This window comes from Chelonoidis abingdonii, chromosome 1 (genome assembly GCF_003597395.2).
Source record: "Chelonoidis abingdonii isolate Lonesome George chromosome 1, CheloAbing_2.0, whole genome shotgun sequence".
Taxonomy (NCBI): domain Eukaryota; kingdom Metazoa; phylum Chordata; order Testudines; family Testudinidae; genus Chelonoidis; species Chelonoidis abingdonii.
The window spans coordinates 92,507,816-92,529,773 of record NC_133769.1 but is presented as its reverse complement, the minus strand read 5'-3'; the positions used below and the strand labels follow the sequence as shown (position 1 = coordinate 92,529,773).

At 41.7% G+C, this 21,958-nt stretch overlaps 1 protein-coding gene across 18 annotated transcripts in view; it reads right to left on the bottom strand.

Annotated features, from left to right (window-relative positions):
- The window catches only part of CNOT4 (CCR4-NOT transcription complex subunit 4), a 129,867-nt gene that overhangs the window by 68,107 nt on the left and 39,802 nt on the right, over nt 1-21,958 (bottom strand). For all 18 annotated transcript variants that reach the window (XM_032788599.2, XM_032788603.2, XM_032788602.2 and 15 more), the window contains one exon: nt 4,999-5,265. In XM_032788599.2, the coding sequence (XP_032644490.1) occupies nt 4,999-5,172 (174 nt within the window). In that variant the 5' untranslated portion in view covers nt 5,173-5,265. The remainder of the gene's footprint in view (nt 1-4,998; nt 5,266-21,958) is intronic.

The window sequence follows — 21,958 nt, the reverse complement described above, 5'->3', positions numbered from 1 at the left end:
TTTCTGGCTGGTCCAAGGCTCAGTTTGAGGACTTGCAGCTCTCCTTTTCGAGGCTTTGAGAGGAGAGTACGAAGATTTCCTCTTTGGTTCTCCCTGTTTAGATGTAGAAGGCTCTGGGGACAATCTTCACTGGGAGGGAATACGGGACCAGGGTCAAAGGTCGGTTTAAGAACATCCTCCATAAAGAGAGTTTCAACTTTAACTCCTGGTTCTTTCAGGATCTAGCCTTCAATTGCTGACAGAAGGTACATTTCTGGGGAATGTGAGCCTCTGATAGGCATCGGATGCAGCAGCAGTGTCATCTGTAATCGGTACTGCCTCCCTGCAGGAAAGACACCGTTTAAACCCAGGAGAGTCAGGCATGCCCCTTACGGGGGCTGACCCCTGATGGGAAAAAGGGAAGAAACGGGAAAGAAAAAAAGTGTTTTTTTAATAAACAGTAAAAAAAAAACCTAGAAACCCTATCAAACTAAGAAAATTCTAATGGAAATGCTAAAAGAAGCTAAGAAACTGAACTCAAACTCTGACAAGGAAAGCGGACCGCTATTTGCTCTGTTTCAGGCCAGGTGCAGCTAAACAGGAACTGGGGATGGTTCAACCACGCATTACTAGCTAGCCTCAAGGCAGAGCACAAGGTAGGGAGAGCTCATGTGCAGGCCGAATGAACACCGCTACCAAAATCTCCGATCAGAGGCACAAGGATGCAGATACACCTACAGTGGAGCACCCACAGGGACACTACTCGGAGGAGACTTTTGCACTTCTTTGGGAAGCTTCAGATCACCTGCATGAGAGCGTCATTCTCTGTAGAAAAAAGCAGTGTTTGTCCCAAGGAAGGTGTGTACCCTGGATACCAACCGGTCAATTAGGCACCAGAGGGACTGGAAACCCTTGAATATCGCAACAGAGATCAAGTGTTTCAGGAGCACGCAATCAAGCTAGCAAAACATTTGCAAGACCACTCATGGATTCGAACAGCTGGGTTTCCTGAATTGCTGGAGCTATAGATGAACCAATGAGCACCCGATCAAGCCCAGGAACAAACAAAAGTCTACCACTCCACGGTGGCAAAAGCCTTATAAGATCATGGTGCATAGTTCCTAGATGTTTACTGGAATGGGCGAGGGACGGCAGGGTGCACTGTACCAGAATTTTTAAAGACAACTTTTCAGAAATGGACAGAGGAGTACTCTCTCCATTCCACAGATTCTCAGCAACTGCTTATCAATTGGGTCTCTCAGTCAAGAAGTCACATCCCGATTACACAAGCCCAGACAGTGGTACAGCTACAAATTGTGTGCAGGAAGGTGGTCAAGTGTGCCTCTGAAAGGCTGAAAGCAAAGTGGAAATACCTACTGAATACAGTGAACAGTGTCGTGATATCCAGTTCTTGTATTCTGTTCAATATTGTAAAAGCAAAGAAGGTGTTTGACAATGAACAGAGGAAGGCATGAGTCTTGCAGCAAAGAGGTGAACAGTGAAGATGTGCCACCAAAAGTGTGACAATTATGAACACTGCAACAGGCATATGAACCAAACCAGAGTAGCTTTGTGCTCACATTCTGCCGTTGTAGGAATGCAAAGGGATCAATACTCAATGCTTGAAGACGGCATACTGAAATGATAGCAGTTTAAGGTAATATCACTGATTCTATAGTTGCTACTGGGTTTGATACCATGAATACATTAGTTTTTAATAAAAATATTACCAGCATTTAGATGCTTTTGGACACAGGATATGGGGGTAGTAAAGCAGTGTTGTTTAAGGTAATTCAACTATGCCTGCAGAACTATTAACTGAGATTGATTTGCATAATTTATTTTACCACAAAACATGGAAGCCACCTTCAAAAAAGTAGCTAATACATAACAAAAAACAGCAAGCCAGCTTTTGTTTTATGCTGAAATTTGGGCTAACTGTGCAAACTGCTGTTGGCCCTGCATGTACTCCATCAAAAGTTCACAGGGGAACTCTGTCTTGAAGTTTTATTTCTTTATCATGATGTACATAGCTCCTCACATATTCTTTGTCCTCTTGGATAAATTTCCCTTGGCATTTAAAGAGAAGTTGCATTTTCCTTCAAACTTAAAATTGTTCCTTTACATGTTTTTCTGAATGTTGAAAAACAGATCTAGTTTTTGTTCCTTGCCAAGGGATCTGTCAAGCACTCTGCTTCTTGTATTCCCAGATGCATGGTCACATTCCTGCCATGTAATGGATATGCCAAACATTTCCCATTTGTTGCCTTGTTGCAGAAGTGGTCTCTGAAATGAGAAATATGGAGTGAATCAATATGCTTATGTCAATGAGCCTCTGCCTGCTGCCTCTCCTGCCATAGCCTTTCTGTGCAGCAGAGAGAGGCAGGCTCCACGAGTGGGACATTAAATTGCTAAAAACAGCAGTGTAGATTGGGGAGACACTGCTTGAGCAGAGAGCCACATAAAATATATGCTCTAAGGTTCTGGCACATTCTGTTCACCTAAGCAATGGCTCACCATCTACACAGATGTTTATACCTGTGCTGGTGAGGTGTGGTGTGCAATGAATACTTTACACCAGACCATACAGTGCACTTAGCCTTAGAATGATCACAAGGCATGGCTCAGCTAGCAGGGTGCTTCTGCCCTCAGAACAACTGATCCATGTAGTTGAATGTGGAAAGGTAGTGATGGGGGTTACAGGTGGGACTTCCAAAACTCCCTCATCCTCTGTATATTGCTAATTAGAGCACTGATGCACCAGGGGAACTAGAAAAGGCAGGTAGGAAGAGACGAACTCCTATCTTCACATGATGCTACATCTTCATCCTGTTTCACACCAATACGAAAGTTCATGTGAACCCAGAAAACTGCTCCCAAACCCCAACTATGCAAAAACCTGAGTTAAATAAACAACACACATATACCTTGCGCAGATATCCCTTCAGTCTCCAGAGGTGTCATCTTCACAAACCAACATGACTGCTTTTGCTGCAGCTACCATCTCTAGAGTTTTAGACAGAGATGTTACTGGGATCCTAGCAAAGCCTCTGGCATTCCTAGGTCCTGGTCTGCTCAACTGGTTTCACAGAGCACCTTGGGAGGCAGTGTTCTCTTCTTTCCAGGTTCCTCAACAGTCCAGTGGTGGGTGCCACAGTTCTGTCCAAAAGCATCTCATGCTCCAAAGATGGGAAAATGCCAAGAACATGGTCTGGTTCATCATAAAGGCAGATTTTTCTCCCTGCCCTGAAATGGCTGTTAACATCCCCAGCCTTATTATTATAGTACCACCAGTCCTCCTCTTTTCTCCCAGCACTATTTTCCTGAGCAAATGACATTCAGCTCAGTAAGGCATTCGGACACCCAGTCGTGAGCCAAAGTGTTCCAAATTACATAGGTCAGCTGTAACAATTTCCTTAATCCAGACATTCATAAGTGCTCAAAAGTCTGCTGAGGAATACCTGGCAGCATGTTTCTACAGTGGCTTCTGAGACATGCTCCAAAACCAGCTTGCAAGCACACAGTAATCACAAAAGAGTGAATACTGGCAAGAAATACTGTACAATAACATTTCAGGGGCATGAAGCAGTATTTGTACAGGCAAAAAGATTCCAGAAAGCTTGTCCTCAAGCCAGCAGAGTACAGAAGATAAATCAGACAGGCTCCAAAAGCAGTGACAGGTACTGTGGGACTGTAGCAGAAGGAATAATCATATCATTGGCATTATTACAACAGAATTTACTGTCGACAATGGCATTGCACTGGTGGAGACAGACAGTGACTGATGACACTGATTAGTCTTCCTTTTAGGAAGTCCAATCCAAAACAGTGACGCTAGCTTCTGTGCACCACTGATTACACCTGTATGTTGATGTGTGGTGCTTTTCAGGCTTGCTAGAGAGTCCAAACAGTGATTAGCATGCCAAAATTTCTTTACTGTAGTCAAGACCCAAAAGGAGCAACATGGTAAGATGACTGAAGGTGCATATGGAAGAATGAGGCAGCAAGTGCACAGATGCAGGTACAGCAAGGTTACTTAAGGCCTAGAAAGGGAGCTGGAATTGATGCCGTAAAAGACAAGATGCCAATGAAGGGATTCAGTCAGAAGAGGGACATGCTTAGAACAGGGGAAAAAAGGGGGGACCTCTGTAACTGGGTTTAGAGGGAAAAAGGTGAAAAGCTAGGAGACAGGAGAGGACGTCATAATAATCAAAGGAGACATTACCAAGGATTTCTGAAGAGGTGTGTTGGGTGATGAAGGCAGAAGGAAGCAACAGATTTTAGCTGAGACTACATGAGGAGGAAAGAAAAGAGAAAAAAGTCAAAGATTCCAAGGTTGTGACCCTAGGAGACAGGAAGGTCAGCAGACTTGAAGATCAGTTTAAGAGGGTAGCAGACAATCAAAACGTGTCAGGTAACTGGAATTGTGACTGGACAGAATGGGCAAAGTCGTAAGTATGGCACTCAAAGTACATCTGAGCATTTGGTGACAAAGGCAGAAGAAACCAGACACTTGACAAGCACTCTCACCAAGAGTTAATAGCTTGTAAAGTGGGTGTCAATAAAAATGAATAGCTCTGGCTCAACAGGTACAGCAAAAAGGGGTGCTTTATGAACTCCCATACAGCTCTACCACCAGACCTTAACGCTGAAACAGCAGGCTATGCTGCAAGTGAATCTTCACCATCTATCCACAAACAGATGCACCAGTGCATCACTATCCCGATTCCTAGATTTTTTTTTTTTTTTTTTTTTTTAAGTTCTCCTTTAACAACTCTACCCACACACCTCAGTCCTGACCTGCATGCTCCACTGCTATTCCACTCCTGGATTTATTCTGCAGAGATGACTACTAGTTGCATAATGATTTTGATATGTACAGATGGGATCAAGAAAATGAGATGCTCACACCAGATCTATACTGTCATTTTAAGCAAGGTTCCCTGATGTAAGAGTGTACTAACCAATGCAAGACCCTCATGACATAGGCAAAGCAAGCAGTTATTCCAGGGTATTTACCTTTCTGCAAGCAGGACAAAGTCCATTCTCATCAGTGCGGATACGGTGCCAACAGAAGCGACAAATTTGGTAGCCACAGGTGCAAGGGAAGAAGTTGATGTCATCAATCTCCAGGGGCTCCATGCAAAGGGGGCATTCCACAGGGTCTTCCTTCGCATCAGGGCTGCGAGACATCTTCACGTGTTTGCAGAGCAGCAAAAAAGATTATAATAATTTAAGGGAGCAGAAAGGTCTGCACTGAAAATTAAAATGGAGCAACTTGAAGATCTGCAAGAAAATAAGACAAATGTGTCATTGAGTTAGTACTCAAGTTTATATGGCAAAACTCATTTTAACAGCACAGAAAACCCAGAGGACAGATTTAGACTTTTGGTTGTATCTATTCAATTCTCCACAGCTTTTCCTCTCTCTACACCCCTGTAGTCTTTCCTACAAGAGTTATTCACTAAGTCAAACTTGAGCCTCTCCTTCTGCTTCTGAGTCATATGAGCTGTTGGAAAGGTGCTACTGATGTTTCCCTACCTAGGAAAGGGAGCACTGCTCTGACTGTTGCTGACCAAGTGCCCTTGCCCAACAAACCCTAGGTCTGAAATTTTGAAGATGAGAACAAATACCTAAAAGCAATACATGGAATATGCGCAAACCTTCCTGGAACAATTTAGGGAATGTCTGAAGTCGAACTCGGGAATTGGCAATGAAGTGAAAAACTGAACTTACTTGTTTTGTAAAATATCGCAGAGATTTGGAAACATTTCAAGCTCACTGGTTCAAATCCAGCCTCAGTCAGTAGGTTAAGAAACAAATTTTTAAGCACAGAACTTAACAAAAAAGCAGTGAACGCTCTTTTCCTCAACCCTGACCTGAAACAACTATATGAGAGAGGAATTCAATTTGCATCTACTGCATTCTCGGATACTGCTGAGAGTGGCAAAGGCTGCCCATTAAGTTATGTTTGATATGTACATATGCCTATTCACCACAACTGATCAATCCACTTTCTGTAGTCCACCAGCCTACTACTTTTTTTCTAGTGGCATCACTCTGCAGCTTTTTATCAATGTCAAATTCACACTAACATTGGTATGCTGCCAAAAGCTATTATTGCATTTGCTTAACTAATACTACAGCTAAGATTTTAAAACAGTTTCTGTTATAACATCCATTTTCAGTACTCAATTTCTTCCAATAGGATAGTTTTTAGAAAAGATTTTCAATAATTGGGGGAAGTCTTTGCTCAAATGTAAAATTTGTAAGTCTAGACAAAAATCCATTTGTGTGTGCACGCTGACGGAGGAGATGGATTAAGCTTTTCTTGATAAACAGATACACCAGGGGATTGTGATTGGGGAATTGTTACTTTCACATTTGAAACTTGGCAGGCAGACATCAACATATTGTTTGTGAGGACGGGGAGCAGGGTTCAACAGCCCAGGGGTTCACTTCTGGTTTATATCTTAAGTTCCTAAAGTTCATGCTTCAGCCAGCCACTGACAGGGGGCCAGGAAGATATTCCCCCAATGTGTTCTGGGAGGTTTTTCCTCTCTTCTTCCTTCTGCAGTAACAGAGACAGCCACAGCTAGAGATGGTACACAGGTGGGGTGGGCTCTGCTCAGTACCATCTCATTCTCTCAGGTGCTTAGCTGGCTAGCTCTTGCTCACACACTCAGGGTCTAAATGATCACATTATATGGGTCATGAAGGAATTTTTCCCCAGATCAGATTAGCAGTGATTTTAGGGGATGGGGCAGGGCTCGCCTTCCTCTGCAGCACATGGGTGCAGGTGACATTTACCTCATTTAATCATTTTCCTGTCATTGCAGGGACCTTAAGCACCATCTAAGAGAAGTGTAGTTGGCCACCATAAGAGAACTGGAAGGACATATTGCCTATATGAAGAGTATAGAGCAGCGATCGACAACCTTTCAGAAGTGGTGTACCGAGTCTTCATTTATTCACTCTAATTTAAGGTTTCGTTGAGTACGGTAGCTATCATTAGAAATCTCACACTGGTACCTTCTTTACATTTTGTGAACTCTGCAGTGAGTGTTCTTAAAATCAACAACATTTGCTGGGTCATCATTCAAGATTGCTCTAACATGAAATATACCACAGAATGCAGGCAAAACAGCAGGAACATACAATTCTCCTCCAAGGAGTTCAGTCACACATTTTATTAACGCATTTTTTTTTTTAAACGAGCATCATCAGCATGGAAACGTCCTCTGGAACGGTGGCCGAAGCATGAAGAGGTATATGAATGTTTTGCATATCTGGCACATAAATACCTTGCAATGCCAGCTACAAAAAGGCCATGCAAATCCCTGTTCTCATTATTTTCTGGTTACATTGTAAATAAGAGGGCAGCACTATCTCTTCTAAATGTAAATAAACTGGTTTGTCTTAGCAATTGGCTGAACAAGAAGTAGGACTGAGTGGTCCTGTAGGCTTTGAAATTTTACATGCTTTTGTTTGAGTGAAGTGATATAACAAAAAAATCTACATTTGTAAATTGCACTTTCATGACAAAGATTGCACTACAGTATTTGAATGAGGTGAACTGAAAAATACTATTTCTTTAATCTATCCTTTTTAGTGCAAATATTTGTAATAAAAATACACTGATTTCAGTTACAACAGACTACTATATAAAAATGTAGGAAAACATCCAAAATATTTAATAAATTTAAATTTGTATTCTATTGTTTAACAGTGTGATTAAAACTGCAATTAGAGATTAATTTTTTAATCGCAATCAGTTTCAGTTAATCACTTGAGTTAACTGTGATTGACAGCCCTAAAAAAACACCTTATAATAGCAAAGCAGAAAAACCTTCAGAACACTGGCAACAAAAAAAAAAAAAATCAGAGCATGCTACCAAAAGGGTGTGCTACTGAGATTTGGATTGTATTTGTTTATGTTAAGATGATTGTTTTGAAACTAGCTAAACTGACAGTCTCTTAAAACCTTTTGTAACTAAACCCAAGACAAAGACTAGTCCAGCATTCTGGGCCGAAAACTGCCAAAACTTCAAAGTTTAGTGACCTTCAGGGATTTCTCTACTTGGCTGGAAGGCTTTACCCAGTTTTGGATTTAGTCAGGATATACACCCTGCCACTCCTTTCCTCCTATTTTACTTGGGACAGGGGGAAGAGGGGCAGCAGTGGTGTGCTATCTTCCGTATTTAAGGTTTTCAAGGGGCAACCACCTCACCAACTCCACACAGCTCTTTATAGAGTTGACAGCTTTTAACCCAATCTAGTTGTTTTCTAAAGGGCACTGGCAAGAGGTAGGCTTATTTCTGCGCAACCCAATACCTTACATTTTCCAGAAGGGTGCAGCTCTCTTGTTCTGCGGCTGCATCAGTGAACTGATTCTAAACATTCTCCTGCAGAAAAGGGGCTAAATACCCAGAACATTGGGGACTTTTGGGGGGAGGGGATAGAGAAGAGATAGTGCTTGTCATGTTCTAAGGCTCCAGTGGGAGCAGCAAAAGAACGGCCAAACTTAGTCAGACCAAAGGTCCATCTAGCCCAGTATACTGACTTCCAACAGTGGCCAATGCCAGGTGCCCCAGAGTGAATGAACAGAACAGGTAATCATCAAATGATTCATTCCCTGTCGCTCATTCCCAGCTTCCAGCAAACAGAGGCTAGCGATATGATCCCTGCCCATCCTGGCTAATAGCCATTGATGGACCTGTCCTTCATTAATTTACCTAGTTCTTTTTTAAACTTAGGAAACAGACTAGCCAATAACTCCATCAAAATGAGGCTGAGGACAAATGAATAAAATACTAGCCTTCCAGAACACCTCTGGCAATCAGGGGCCCCTAGAAGGGGAAGTGCAGGTGAGTTTCGGTTTATGTTTCACTGAATTCTCTAATGTACCAGTAAATTGAAATGAAGCAGGTCACAAAGTCTATGGACTGAACCTGCAGAAAAGATCTGCTGAAATGCAGGCAAACAAACTAGGAGACTTTTTACAAAGCCCTAATATATTTTGAAACTCCACTTCTGCAGAGACTCATATGAGCAGTAGACTTATTTCTTATTCTGCCTACGTAACACTACAGCTACCTTCAGCGTAGACTAAAAGGCCCATTCCACTGGAAATCCTCATTTTCAATCCATTGAAACTATCAGTTCTCTTAAGCTTATGGACATAAATGCTCATCTATGTGCATAAGTAACTAGGGGAGAAGATGATCTAGATCTGAGTCTCACAAATAGGGAAGAACTGGTACAGAATTTGAAGGTGGAAGGCAGTTTGGGTGAAAGTGGTCATGAAATGATGAGCTCATGATTCTAAGGAATAGGAAAAGGAAAAACAGCAGAATAAAGATAATATACTTCAAGAAGGCAGACTTTAGCAGACTCACTGTACCAGTGGGTAAGATCCCATAGGAAGCAAGTCTATGGGGGGAAAAAGGAGAAGGAGAGCTGGCATTTTTTTTAAAGAGCAAATTATCTCAATGTGTAGGAAAGAGGATGTATGGTAAGAGGCCAACCTGGCTTAATCAAAGAGATCTTCAACCACCTGCAACTCAGAAGAGTCATAAAAAAAGTGGAAACTAGGTCAAAATACAAAGAATGAACACAAACAAAAACATCACAAGCATGTAGGGACAAAATTAGAAGCGCCAAGTCACAAAACAAGATTAAACTAGTTAGGGACATAAATAACAACAAGAAAACATTTTACAAATACATGAGAAGCAAGAGGAAAACCATGGACAGGGAAGGCCCATTACTCAATAAGGAGGGAAAGACAATACCAGAAAATGCAGCAACAGCTGAAGTGTCAGATGCCTTTTTTGTTTCAGGTTTCACCAAAACAAGTTAGCAGAGATTGGATAACTAACAGTGAATATCAGTGCATATGGGATAGGATCTGAGGCTAAAACAGGAAAAGAACAAGTTAGAGATCTTCAGTTTGGCAGGGCCTGATGAAATACATCCTTGAATACTCAATGAACTACCTGAAGAGTCTCTGAGCCATTAGGGATTATCTTCGAGAACTCATGAAGGATGGGAGAGACCCCAGAGGACTGGAAAAAAGGCAAAATGTACTACCTATCTATAAAAAGGGAATAAGGACAACTGAGGGAATTATAAGAAGTGAGCTTAACCTCAGTACCCTAAAAGATAATGGCGCAAACAATTTATAGCCATCTAGAAGAAAATAAGAAGATATAACAGTCAACATGAATTTGTCAAGAACAAATCATGTCAAACCAATCTAATACCACCTTTCTTTGATAGGGTAACAAGCCTTGAGGATAGGAGGAAGCAGTAGATATTGGGTATCTCAACTTCAGTAAGGCCTTGGATAGTTTCCCATGATCTTTTCATAGCAAACTAGGGAAATATAGCCTAGACCAGGGGTCAGCAACCTTTCAGAAGTGGTGTGCTGAGTCTTCATTCATTCACTCTAATTGAAGGTTTCACGTGCCAGTAACACATTTTCAAGTTCTTAGAAGGTCTCTTTCTATAAGTCTATAATATAACTAAACTATTGTCGTATATAAAGTAAATACTGTTTTTAAAATGTTTAAGAAGCTTCATTTAAAATTTAAATTAAAATGCAGAGCCCTCCGGTCTACACCAGGGGTAGGCAATCTATGGCACAGGTGCCAATGACAGCACATGAGCTGATTTTCAGTGGCACTCACGCTGCCCGGGTCTTGGCCACCAGTCCGGGGGGCTCTTCATTTTAATTTAAATTTTAAATGAAGCTTCTTAAACATTTTAAAAAAGGTATTTACTTTACATACAATAGTTTGGTTATATATTATAGATTTATAGAAAGATCTTCTAAAAACATTAAAATGTATTACTGACATGTGAAACCTTAAATTAGTGTGAATAAATGAAGATTCAGCACACCACTTCTGAAAGGTTGCTGACCCCTGGCTAGACAAACTTACTGTAAGGCGGGTACACAACTGGTTGGAAAACCATACTCAGTAGTATTGAGTTGGGTGCCACAAGGATCTGTCCTGAGACTGGTTCTATTTAGTATCTTCATAAATGATTTGGATAATGATAGTGTACACTTATAAAATTTGTGGGTGAGATCAAGCACTTTGGAGGACAGGCTAAGAAATCCTAATTATCTTGACAAACTGGAGATATGGTTTGAAATAGGATAAAATTCAGTCAAGAAAACTGCGAAGTAGTACACTTGAGAAGGAATAATCAATTGCTCAGATGGGGAAATAACTGCCTAGGAAAGAGTACTGCAGAAAAGAATCTGGGGGTTATAGTGGATCACAAATTAATAGAGTCAACAATGTAATACTGTTGCAAAAATATGTAAACATCACTCTGGGATGTATTAACAGGAATGTTGTAAGCAAGACACGAGAAATAATTCTTCCACTCAGCACTGATAAGGCCTCAGTTAGAGTAGTATGTCCAGTTCTGGGCCCTACTCTTCAGGAAATATGGACAAATTGGACAAGGTCCAGAGAAGAGCAACAAAATTGACCACAGGTCTAGAAAACATGACCTACGAGAAAGATTGGATTTGCTCTGTCTGAAGAGAAGCCTGAGGGAGTACATGATACACAATCTTTGTAAATAAAAGGTTGTTATAAAGAGGGGGGTGATAAATTATTCTCTTTACCGCTGAGGTCAGCATAAGTAATAAGGGGCTTAATTTGCAGCAAAGGAGATTTAGGTTAGACATTAGGAAACTCCTCCTAACCGTAAGGGCAGTTAAGCATTGAAACAAGTTACCTAGGGAGACTGAAATCTCTGTCATTAGGTGTTTGTCTAACCTGTTCTTAAAAATATCTATCAGGGATAGCCTAGATAATAATTAGTACTGTCTCAGTCCAGGGGGCTAGGCTAGTTGATCTATCCAGGTCCCTTCCAGGCCTAATTTCAGTGATTTTATTATTTCACTTTTGGACAGGGCCAGATTTTTTTTGGTGGTAGCAAGGAAGGAAGAACGTCACACAAGGGAAAGAGGAATCCAAGGCTTGTTCATCAGTTGAGGCCCCAGAATTTAATTTTTGTAAGTGTTCAAGAACAGATTGTACATACTACACATTTCAAAATGAGAGCCAATGTTTAACTTCAAATACTATGTTAATTGCTTTTTTTTGCAACTCTAATTTCCTTATTTTGGATCCTTACAGAGAAGGGCTTTTTATATAGATCTCTCTTTAGGATTTCTGATCTTAGGCTCCTCAGGAGTTCAAGGAGGAAATGGCTGGGAACCCTGTGGTAACAGTCTAAGGTGCTGAAACTGCACCCAGCCAACTCTGGTTTGCTACCGGGGTGGCTCCAGGGATCAGTGCACCACGCACATGCCTGGGTCAGCAAGCCGCAGGGGGCGGCCTGCCAGTCGCCGTGAGGGCAGCAGTCAGGCTGCCTTCAGTGGCATGCCTGCAGGAGGTTTGCCAGTCACGCGGTTTCAGCGGTGGGCATGCTGAAGACACGGGACCAGCGGACCTCCCGCAGGTATGCCACTGAATCTGCGTTACCAGCAGACCTCCCATGGGCATGCCGCTGAAAGCCACCTGACTGCCGTGCTTGGGGTAGCAAAATACATAGAGCCGCCCGTGTTTGCCACACCGCAGTCACAGATGAATACTGAACAAACTCTCTCTCTACCAGCAGAAACGTGCCAATACCAGAAACAGAAGACGTTTCCTCACTCATCTACTAACAAAGGCTGATAAAAATAAAGACTTCAAACAGAATCTGGCTACTGCTCTTTGGCGAGGATCCCAACATGCCTGTTTCCTTTCCTGGTTTTAGCATAGAGACAATGATGTTCTCACCGAGTCACACTCTTTAGGTCTGTTTGAGATGACCCCACTGGTATTGACCCTTGCCTCCCAAATGACACACTATTGGAACCTGCCCTTCCCCAACTTAACCTATCAGTACGGAAATCATTAGGGGATGAAGCTTTACTTTTGCTTTTCCTGACTACAAACAGAAGCTCCACACTGTCTGAGTTGACGAGAAGTGAAGGGAACGTCCCATTCTCTCCCCTGCCGACCATTCCTGCTCACAGGTCTTCTGGTTACCCTTAACTTTTTGAAATAAAGCAGATACTTCTCTTAATTCTCTACTCACTGGAAGGGTGATCACCTCTCCCAATTACCCCACCCTCATAACAAATCAAGGCACTTTGCTTCTAAGGCTCATAGCATTCAAGCAGCAATGATTTACACAACAATCTGGTCAGCGACATTGCTAATCAGAAGGTTGTGGATAGCTGCAGTACAAGTGATCGTGACTTTTCAAATTTTACTTTATTGTTGCTGACTGATAGCAAAATTCCCTACTCTTGAGCAGGAAGGGGCCTTTCAAGCATCCAGCTTTATTTTCATTTGTTCTGTGGATGACAAGAGAAGGGGGTTTATTTCTTATTTCTTTTCTGCTACCAATCCAGTTAACATTTAAAGTAAGCCATATGGGTAGTTGAAAAGTTCATATAATTCCTACCCTAAAATTAGGCAATTTGCTTCTCCCCCAGTCTTCATTTTGGAAGAACAGATGGCTGTATTGTGGTCGACATTAACCACTTGACCACAATACAACCATTGCACAAGTGTCAGAGTCAAAGGGGTGGATACAGTAAGGTTAGCAAGATACTGAGATGCCTACTTGATTGTCAGTGTATCTCCCAGTACCAGGCAATATCCACTAGCAACTCAACAGGCAAAATGAAAGCCACAAGATAGTCGGCACAATGCCCCCGAAGACAGTTCTCTATGTAAAGTTTAAGAATTAATAGAATGGCCTCAAGGCATCTTGCTAGCCAAAATAGAGGTGTCAGATGGCCAACTGCTGAATCAGAGGTGACATGATCACTGTTTACAGACCTAGTATTCAGCAGAACTATTTTAAGATAGTTATGTGATAAAGGAAAAAACAAAACAAAAACTTACACAGAATTAATTTTCTCCCTTGTATTAATCAAAGCAAAAGTTGGCCACCACATTAAGCTTACATAAAAATAAATCTGAGACTACGCCATTATGCACAGCTAGATAACAGCACACACCATACATAACAGATGTTTATTTCAAATTATGTGTATTAAGAAATTATGTATTCTAAAGGAATTGATTCACTGTATGCCATGGACAGTATCAAGACCTCCATTAATAATCTTTACAGGCTAGGAACAAAATGATTGACTATTTGTCCACAAGCAGCCAAAACTTCAGGTCTCGTCCAACATGGAAATGTGCTTGCTCCAGTATTTGGGATATATTATTCTCTCAATTAAAGTGAAATAGTGTTCTGAGAGTACCTAAAGGAATTTCACTGTATTCTGCTTGGTTTGAACTACATTGCCAGAGTTTCTAATTTTTACTTTCTTGTGTTTGTGTCCATTTACTTGCTTTTTACATGTAATTTCATCATCTTTTTAATTAAAGTTAAAATGCCTCTCAGCATCGAGAGGGACAGAAATTAGATTATATAATTTAAATGTCAAGTTTTTAAGAAATCCAATATCAAAATATCATTACAATGTCCACCTGGTTTGAAATCTAGATCTGATCACACAGTAACAGCAGTTTAATCTTCCCCTAGGGTTGCTTGCTGTTAAATGGTCACTGGGCCAATTCCTAAGATGCATTGTTTCTGGTCCCTTTTCCAAGCCAGTAAATAAACTGTTTGACAGGGTTCAACCACTGTACTTGCGCCACTCATATTTATCTTTATTAAGACCTAGAATATATTTTGCTACACACGTGTGCAGGCTCATCTGGATTGATTTCCCTATGGAAGACCCACATTCTATCAGTGCAGTGCTCAAGGATAGTGGTTTTCAACCTGTTTTCATTTGAGGACCCCTAAAAATTGTTTCTTGGCAGTACGGGCCCATTTGGAAATCTCAGACATAGACCAGGGACCCCCAGGGGTATGTGGGCCACAGGTTGAAAGCCACTTCTACAGGACAATTACACCATTATTTTCACCAAGAACAATTTATTCTGAAAGGCAGATGGCATAGTGGTTAACAGCTTTGTTGAATGTTCATGTGCAGTAATTTGTTGTAGATAATACAGTATTTAATTGTAAAGGCAGTCACTGATATAGGGCACTCAACATCTGTTTAAAGTAGTCCAGCAGACTGTCAGTTTCTGCATTACCATAAGTGGCCAATAGTTTTTCGTCACTAAACCACAATGGCAACACAAATTCTGTGGAAATGGTGGTCACTGTGGCCTGGCGAATGTTCAGCAACAGCTTCAAACATTGGGGGGGTGCGGGAAGTGGGCTTCCGTATCTTTGCCTTTAGACTCAATAACGTGTACCTGTTCAAGGGTGCCATACCTAGTAAGGATTAGAAGTAATGGCCAAGATAGGCTTTCATTGCTCCGAGTTCCAACATAGCCCTGTTTTAGATTGTGCAATGCCTCTAACAAGAGATCCTTTCCTTGAAGAGGGAAACAAACTTCAGTCCTAACAGCAGTTAAGATCATGAAATGATGTGCGCACAAGTTTGTTTGCCTTAAGACCATCCCTAACTGAGGCAGCTTCAGCCCCTAAGCTCAATTTCTACAGTGTGTGTGTTTTAAATGGCTGACAGTCAAGTAATTTTTTTCCTATTACCACCAGCAGTGATCTGGCCAGACTAGCAACCCAATTTCTGACAGCTCAGTGGTTTGAGCATTGGCCTGCTAAACCTAGGATTATGAGTTCAATCCTTGAGGGGGCCATTTACGGATCTGGGGCAAAAATCTGATTGAGGATTGGTCCTGCTTTGAGCAGGGGGTTGGACTAGATGACCTCCTGAGGTCCCTTCCAATCCTGATATTCTATTAATATAGTTTACCATTGCCTCAAATACATCAGTAAGATGGACCAACTGAATTCAGGCCAATCAGTTTTGAATTAGGTTATTTTCCCTTAATCCTTACAACTCTTAAAGTTGTTCTTATTCTACGCAATACCAAGTGTTCCAGCTTCCACGTATATTATGGAAGTAAAGTACAAGGTTTCTCTTCCTACACAAACCTCATGTACAGTGACTCTTGATCAGCTGCAGCCCAGCCAGTGGAATCTTCTGCAAGCACAATAAAATGTAGCTATCTGCATACACTTGTAACATTTACCTAAGAGATTCTGAAATTGCTTCCATAACATCTCACTTTGTGAATGGTAATATCATTTGATCAAGGATTAAGGTCATTTTTGACCTGTAAATTGGAGTATTTCAAAAATCTCTCAAATGGAAGTCATGTTTAGTGACTAAATAGTGTTAAGCAGGTGGAAAATATATGGATTTCATGATCTATTTAGGGAGCAACTAAGCAATAGGAACTTTGACAGTGATATTTGTTATTTCTATGCATTTCACACGAACAGTGCTCTAATCTGCATGTAAAAAAAAATATCAGTTCTAAATTTCTTACACTTGACTACCATGAGGCAGTTAATGAACTGAGACCACTGCCCATCATACTAGCCAAAATTGTGTCACTCAGTTCTCCTTTACAAGCCGAAACGTCCCAGTTCTAGTAATCTCACCTCATATGGAAGCCATTCCATACTCCAAATTATTTTTGTTGCCCTTTTCTGAGCCTTCTCTAATTCCAATGTATAAACTAAGGGGGAATATGATAGAGGTCTATAAAATCATGACTTGTGTAGAGCAAGTAAATAAGGAAGAGTTATTTACTCCTTCTCATAAACACAAGAACTAAGGGTCACCAAATGAAATTAACAGGCAGCAGGTATAAAAAACAAACAAAAGGAAGTATTTTTTTTAAACACAATGCACAGCCAACCTGTGGAACTCCTTGCCAGAGGATGTCGTGAAGGCCAAAACTATAATAGGTTTCAAAAAATAACTAGATAAGTGTATAGAGGATAAGTCCATCAATGGCTATTAGGCAGGGATGGTGTCCCAAGCCTCTGTTTGCCAGAGGCTGAGAATGGGCAACAAGGGATGGATCACTTGATGGTTGCCTGTTCTGTTCATTCCCTCTGGGCTGCCAGGCATTGGCCACTGCTGGAGGACAGGATGTTGGGCTGGATGGACCTCCATCTGTCTGTATCCATCTGTTCCTTGTCTTACATTTACAGATAGTAAGCTCTTTGGGGAACAGGAGTATTTTGCTCTGTTTGTATAGCATCTAGCGGAGGGGTGGGCAAACTTTTTGGCCCGAGGGTCACATAAGGGTTGCAAAATGGTATGGAGGGCTGGGTAGGGAAGGCCTGGCCTGGCCCCCACCCCCTATCCGCCGCCTCCCACTTCCCGTCCCTTGACCGCTCCCCTCAGAGCCCCCAACCCCCCTGCTTCTTGTCCCCGGCTGCCCCCTATCCAATCCCCCTCCCCATTCCCTGCCCCAACCCCATCCACACTCCCGCCTCGACAAGCCCCCCAGGACTCCTCCTATCCAACCCCCCATTCCCCATCCCTTGAACTCCCCCCAGAACCTCCACACCAGCCAACTGCCCCCTGACCACCCCCAGGACCCCTTGCCCCAAACCACCCCCTGGCATCCCACCCTCTATCCAACTGCCCCCTTGCTCCCTATCCCCTGAATGCCCCCCAAATCGCCTCCCCCTTATCTTGCCACTCAGAGCGGCAGGACAGGCTTATTGGAAAGCCTAGGAGGTAGGCGGGCACAAGCCACGCAGCCTGGCAAGAGAAGCGGGCCAGAGTGCTTCCCTCATGGCAGTGAGGGAGAGGAGGGACAGCAAGGAAGATGCCGGGGGTTGGCCTCCCCGGCCAGGAACTCAAAGGCCAGGCAGGACGGTCCCGCAGGCTGGAAGTGGCCCATGGGCCATAGTTTGCTCACCTCTGATCTAGCACAACACAGTACTAGTCTATGACTTGGACTCATACACTTACAAAGCCCACAGCAACCAGTCACCCAGCCGAGGCTGACAAACTCAGGGTAGCCAGGCTTGCACTAGCGCTCTAAAAAAATAGCTGTGCAGAAAGTCCTTTGAGTTTTCATCTCAGGCTCTGAAGCCCTACTCCATCCCTAGGCTTCATAGTCCAAGCTGCAATCTCAAAGCGCTGTCTACACAGTTGGTTTTTATAGCACTAGCGCAAGCGCAGCTAGCCTGAGTCTGTGAACCTGGGCTGGGAGGCTCGCTGCCACAGGCTATGTAAACATACCTTTCGGACTGCTACAATTAGCATAGTAGGGTTGCCTGTATCAAAAAAGCTTCTCACGCTTTCTACAATTAATACAAAGTATTTAATCTTTCTGACGTAAGGTTCATGAACATGTAGCTTTCCATGAATTCTGGAAAGTAAATTTTACTGAATTTCTCTTACCACACGTATTTTACATGCTTATATGACCCAGAACCCTCAGTGTTCTTGGTTGAGTCAGGTGGGTTTTTTTTGTTGGTTTGTTTTTTAAAGAACCCCAGCTGGGTATTTTGAGGAGTTCAACAGATTTCAATAAAAACCCAAACAAGGCTGCGTGCATATCATTTTTTGTTTTTTAAAATGTGTTTAAAATCAGTAAGGACTAATTTGCAAATTCAGTTTTGGTGCTAGGCAGCACCACCCTATTTTGCAGTTACAAGACTGTTAGAGAAATGGCATCTGCCTATTAAAAATATTAAATCATGTTTTGCTGAAATAGTAAATCAAATTGAAGTTTGTTACTGCACAAGCAACTGTCTCATCTGGAAACCTGATTTTAGCCTGTCAAAAGATAGTGTTTGACCTACTGAAAAGCCCAGAGCTTCTCCTCCCCAAAGACCTCTGATCAAAGTGCTATGCACTTCTCTAGAAATACAGCACCAGGGTAACTAAATCGATTTTTTTTTTTTAATCTATTTCCCTATGTTAAGTTCTCCTCACATCTTCTATGAGTCATCTTAATTATCACTTCGAAAGTTTTTTTTCTCCTGCTGATGATAGCTCATCTCAATTGATTAGACTCTTCCTGTTGGTATGCATACTTCCACTTTTTCATGTTGTCTGTATGCATAAATATCTCCTGTCTGTGTGTTCCATTCTATGCATCCGAAGAAGTGAGCTGTAGCTCATGAAAGCTCATGCTGAAATAAATTTGTTAGTCTCTAAGGTGCCACAAGTACTCCTGTTCTTTTTTTAAATTGATTTTGAATCAACTGACAGTGGTGCAAACTCTCATTAGAGACAAACATTTAAGTTCTGCTTAATATTGGTTTAGCTTAATTCAGTATTTTACCAATATAAGCTAAATTGATAAGGAAGGTTAGAACTGTTTAAGTGCATCTTCTTTAGGTGTTCACAATGATTTACAGAGGTTTAAAATCCAATTATATGAGCAGTTTCTAACGTAGACAAGATCCAATACATTCCAACCGAGGCTCTGACTCAAGACATGTTCAGCAGTGTATTTCTGGTCCTCTCTCTTCTCCAAAGGCATTACATGTGTGGCTTACACCAAGTAGGCCCCTCTGACTAGCAGCTAGCTCATTCTCCTCTCCCCAAGTCAGTTCAGTTCTTTATTCCTCTACCACTCTCCCCTCTGACTGGCATCTCAAATGTTGCTGAGTCACATGCCACTCAGCATATTCCCAACTGGTCCAGCAGGCAGGAAACTCAACTTTTTGAGTGTCCAAGGCTTCTGCATATTCAGGTTTTCATTCAGCCTGCTTCCTTCTTTCAGTGAAGAGGAGGCATGAGAACATGTAATTGTAATAAAGTCATCTTGTACACTAGTTTCTCTCCAGACCTTTAATGTAGCCAATATTCCTATATTCAATTCTAGACAGCATTCAGTTCTGAAGAGAGCTATATTTTGCACTGAAAGCCAACCCAGAAATTCACAAAGTGAAGCACTTCACCCCACGTAGAGATGGGGGACTGTAAAATTTAAATAAATATAGTTGGCATTGTGGTGCCACCCACCAGCAGCCATTTTATCCAATAAATAATCTGACAGTGGGACTTTTGTTTACTCTCTGAATCCAGTTGAAATAGTTCCCATAAAATAAATCTTACAGTTGGGCTTATTCCACAGATACCCACGCACAAGGAGTCACTTCATCACTGAAATGCACTGCAGCATGGAATGTAACACCACAACTGAGTGTTATTAGAAAATAGTTAACAAAACGTAACAAAAATTACTTACGTGAAATTCAGTTTTTACATAAGGTAATAGTTTGAGGTTTAAGTTAAAAATTTTAAATTTTCATGATACTGCAATGAGTAGGATTGGCACAGTGGTCTTAGAAGTCAGATAAAACCACTCAGTCCTGTTGCAGCCCATAAATAGCATAACAAAGGAAACATTGTTTTAGGACCAAAAACACATGCAGTACACAGATTCCCATATTGGTTCCTGGAAGGGGGTGGGGAAGGGGTAAGAGTCTTATGGTCTTCCCTGAATGAACTTGGAGAACCTTCAATTCCAGAAGACTTCCCTCAATCCGCTCTCTATATATATTTTAGCATCAAGTTAGATAACTACTGTCCTCTAAACTGTAAGTATCCTGTTACATGCCACTGAGTCAATCATAGCATACTGCATTTTCTGCATGCATATGGTGTAATTAACAAAAATAATATATTAAGGTGCATTACATAACAGAAGTTTTTCATTTAGTTATATGAACCTGACAGTATTCATATCTCAAGTAGCTTAATATACCTGGACACTATGTTCTGTTCTTAGGACAGAGACAGCTAGCATACTACAGAAATCCTGTAGAAGATTTTTAGTGGGTTCTGTCCCTAGCACATTAATGATTAAAGAGTTTTGTTTACCAGTGTCCCAGAAACATTCAACTCCCTATGGAAAGCAACATCCATTGTCCAGAGGCAAGCAGAAACCTTCCCATAGCAAGTGGGTAGGTGAATGGACTAAGACAGAAGCTCCTGAACTGGCCTGTAGAGAATTTTGCTGGTAATCTATTGGAAGTTAGCTGGAATGAAGAGCCAGAATCCTGTGACCAGCTGTTAAATGCATTAAATCAGCTCAACACAATATTTTAACAACTATAGTTTCCATAGGGATGCTACAGAATCATGAAAGGTGAAGGAGATAGTCCACATGACAGTATTAAAATGTAGTCCACACTAAGAGGGGGAAAATCGGGAAACCCTGGTCCAAGGCATTAATTTCTGAAGAACCTAAACTTTGAAAGTAAGTTTCTAGCACTTACACAGAAGTAAATATAACCTTCCAAATGTGAGCCACTGCAGTGATGGCTGCCCCAATGCTTCTATTGCTGTACATTTTTTCTAAGAAACAAGGAAGTGTGACAAAAAAGCACCAGGTCAGTTTCAATACTGCTATTCAGAATCCCATCGACATCAGTGAAACCAAGAACTGAGTCAGCTTAAACACTAATGCCATACTTCAAAAGCAGGACAAGGGAGTGGAGATAGTAAAAGGGGAGGGCAGATCCAACCAATGGACACAGAAAAGAGGATGTACAGAAGTGTAGTGGACAGCCTCACAGTTCCACCTTTGCAGCATCCAGGAGTCAGAGAAAGGGTAAAATGAGCTACACCACACTCCATCAGTCAAGAGTTTCTGAGGTAAGGAATACATTGTTTTTCAGTCTTGCAGGGTCACTTTCTTGACATTCTAAAAGGTAAGAAGGCCCAAGGGGAAAAAAAGGACTTTGGTCATTTGCTTCTTTAATGTATAATGGCCTGAGAGCTTCCCCCAAAAGATGTATGCGCTTGTTTGTTTACATTAGAAATTTTGGTCCTGTTTAGGTTTGAAGACTACAGCCACTGGAGGCTGGCAAATAACATTGGGGTGGGGGTTGGTTTGCAGGCTCTTTTTTGGAGATGGGGAGGGTGGGTTAAGCCGAATCTGAAACTTTTCCAAAAAAAGTCAACAAATAGAAAGAGGCCATTTTGGAGTCAAACGAAGCACATGATCCGAAAAAAATTTTATTTCCAGACATTCTTAAAGAACTAGGTTCACAAATGGCCAAGCAGAAGGTGCTACCCTTGTAACTTTAGTCTAGTGGTTAGGGCACTCACCCAGGAGTGGGAGACAGG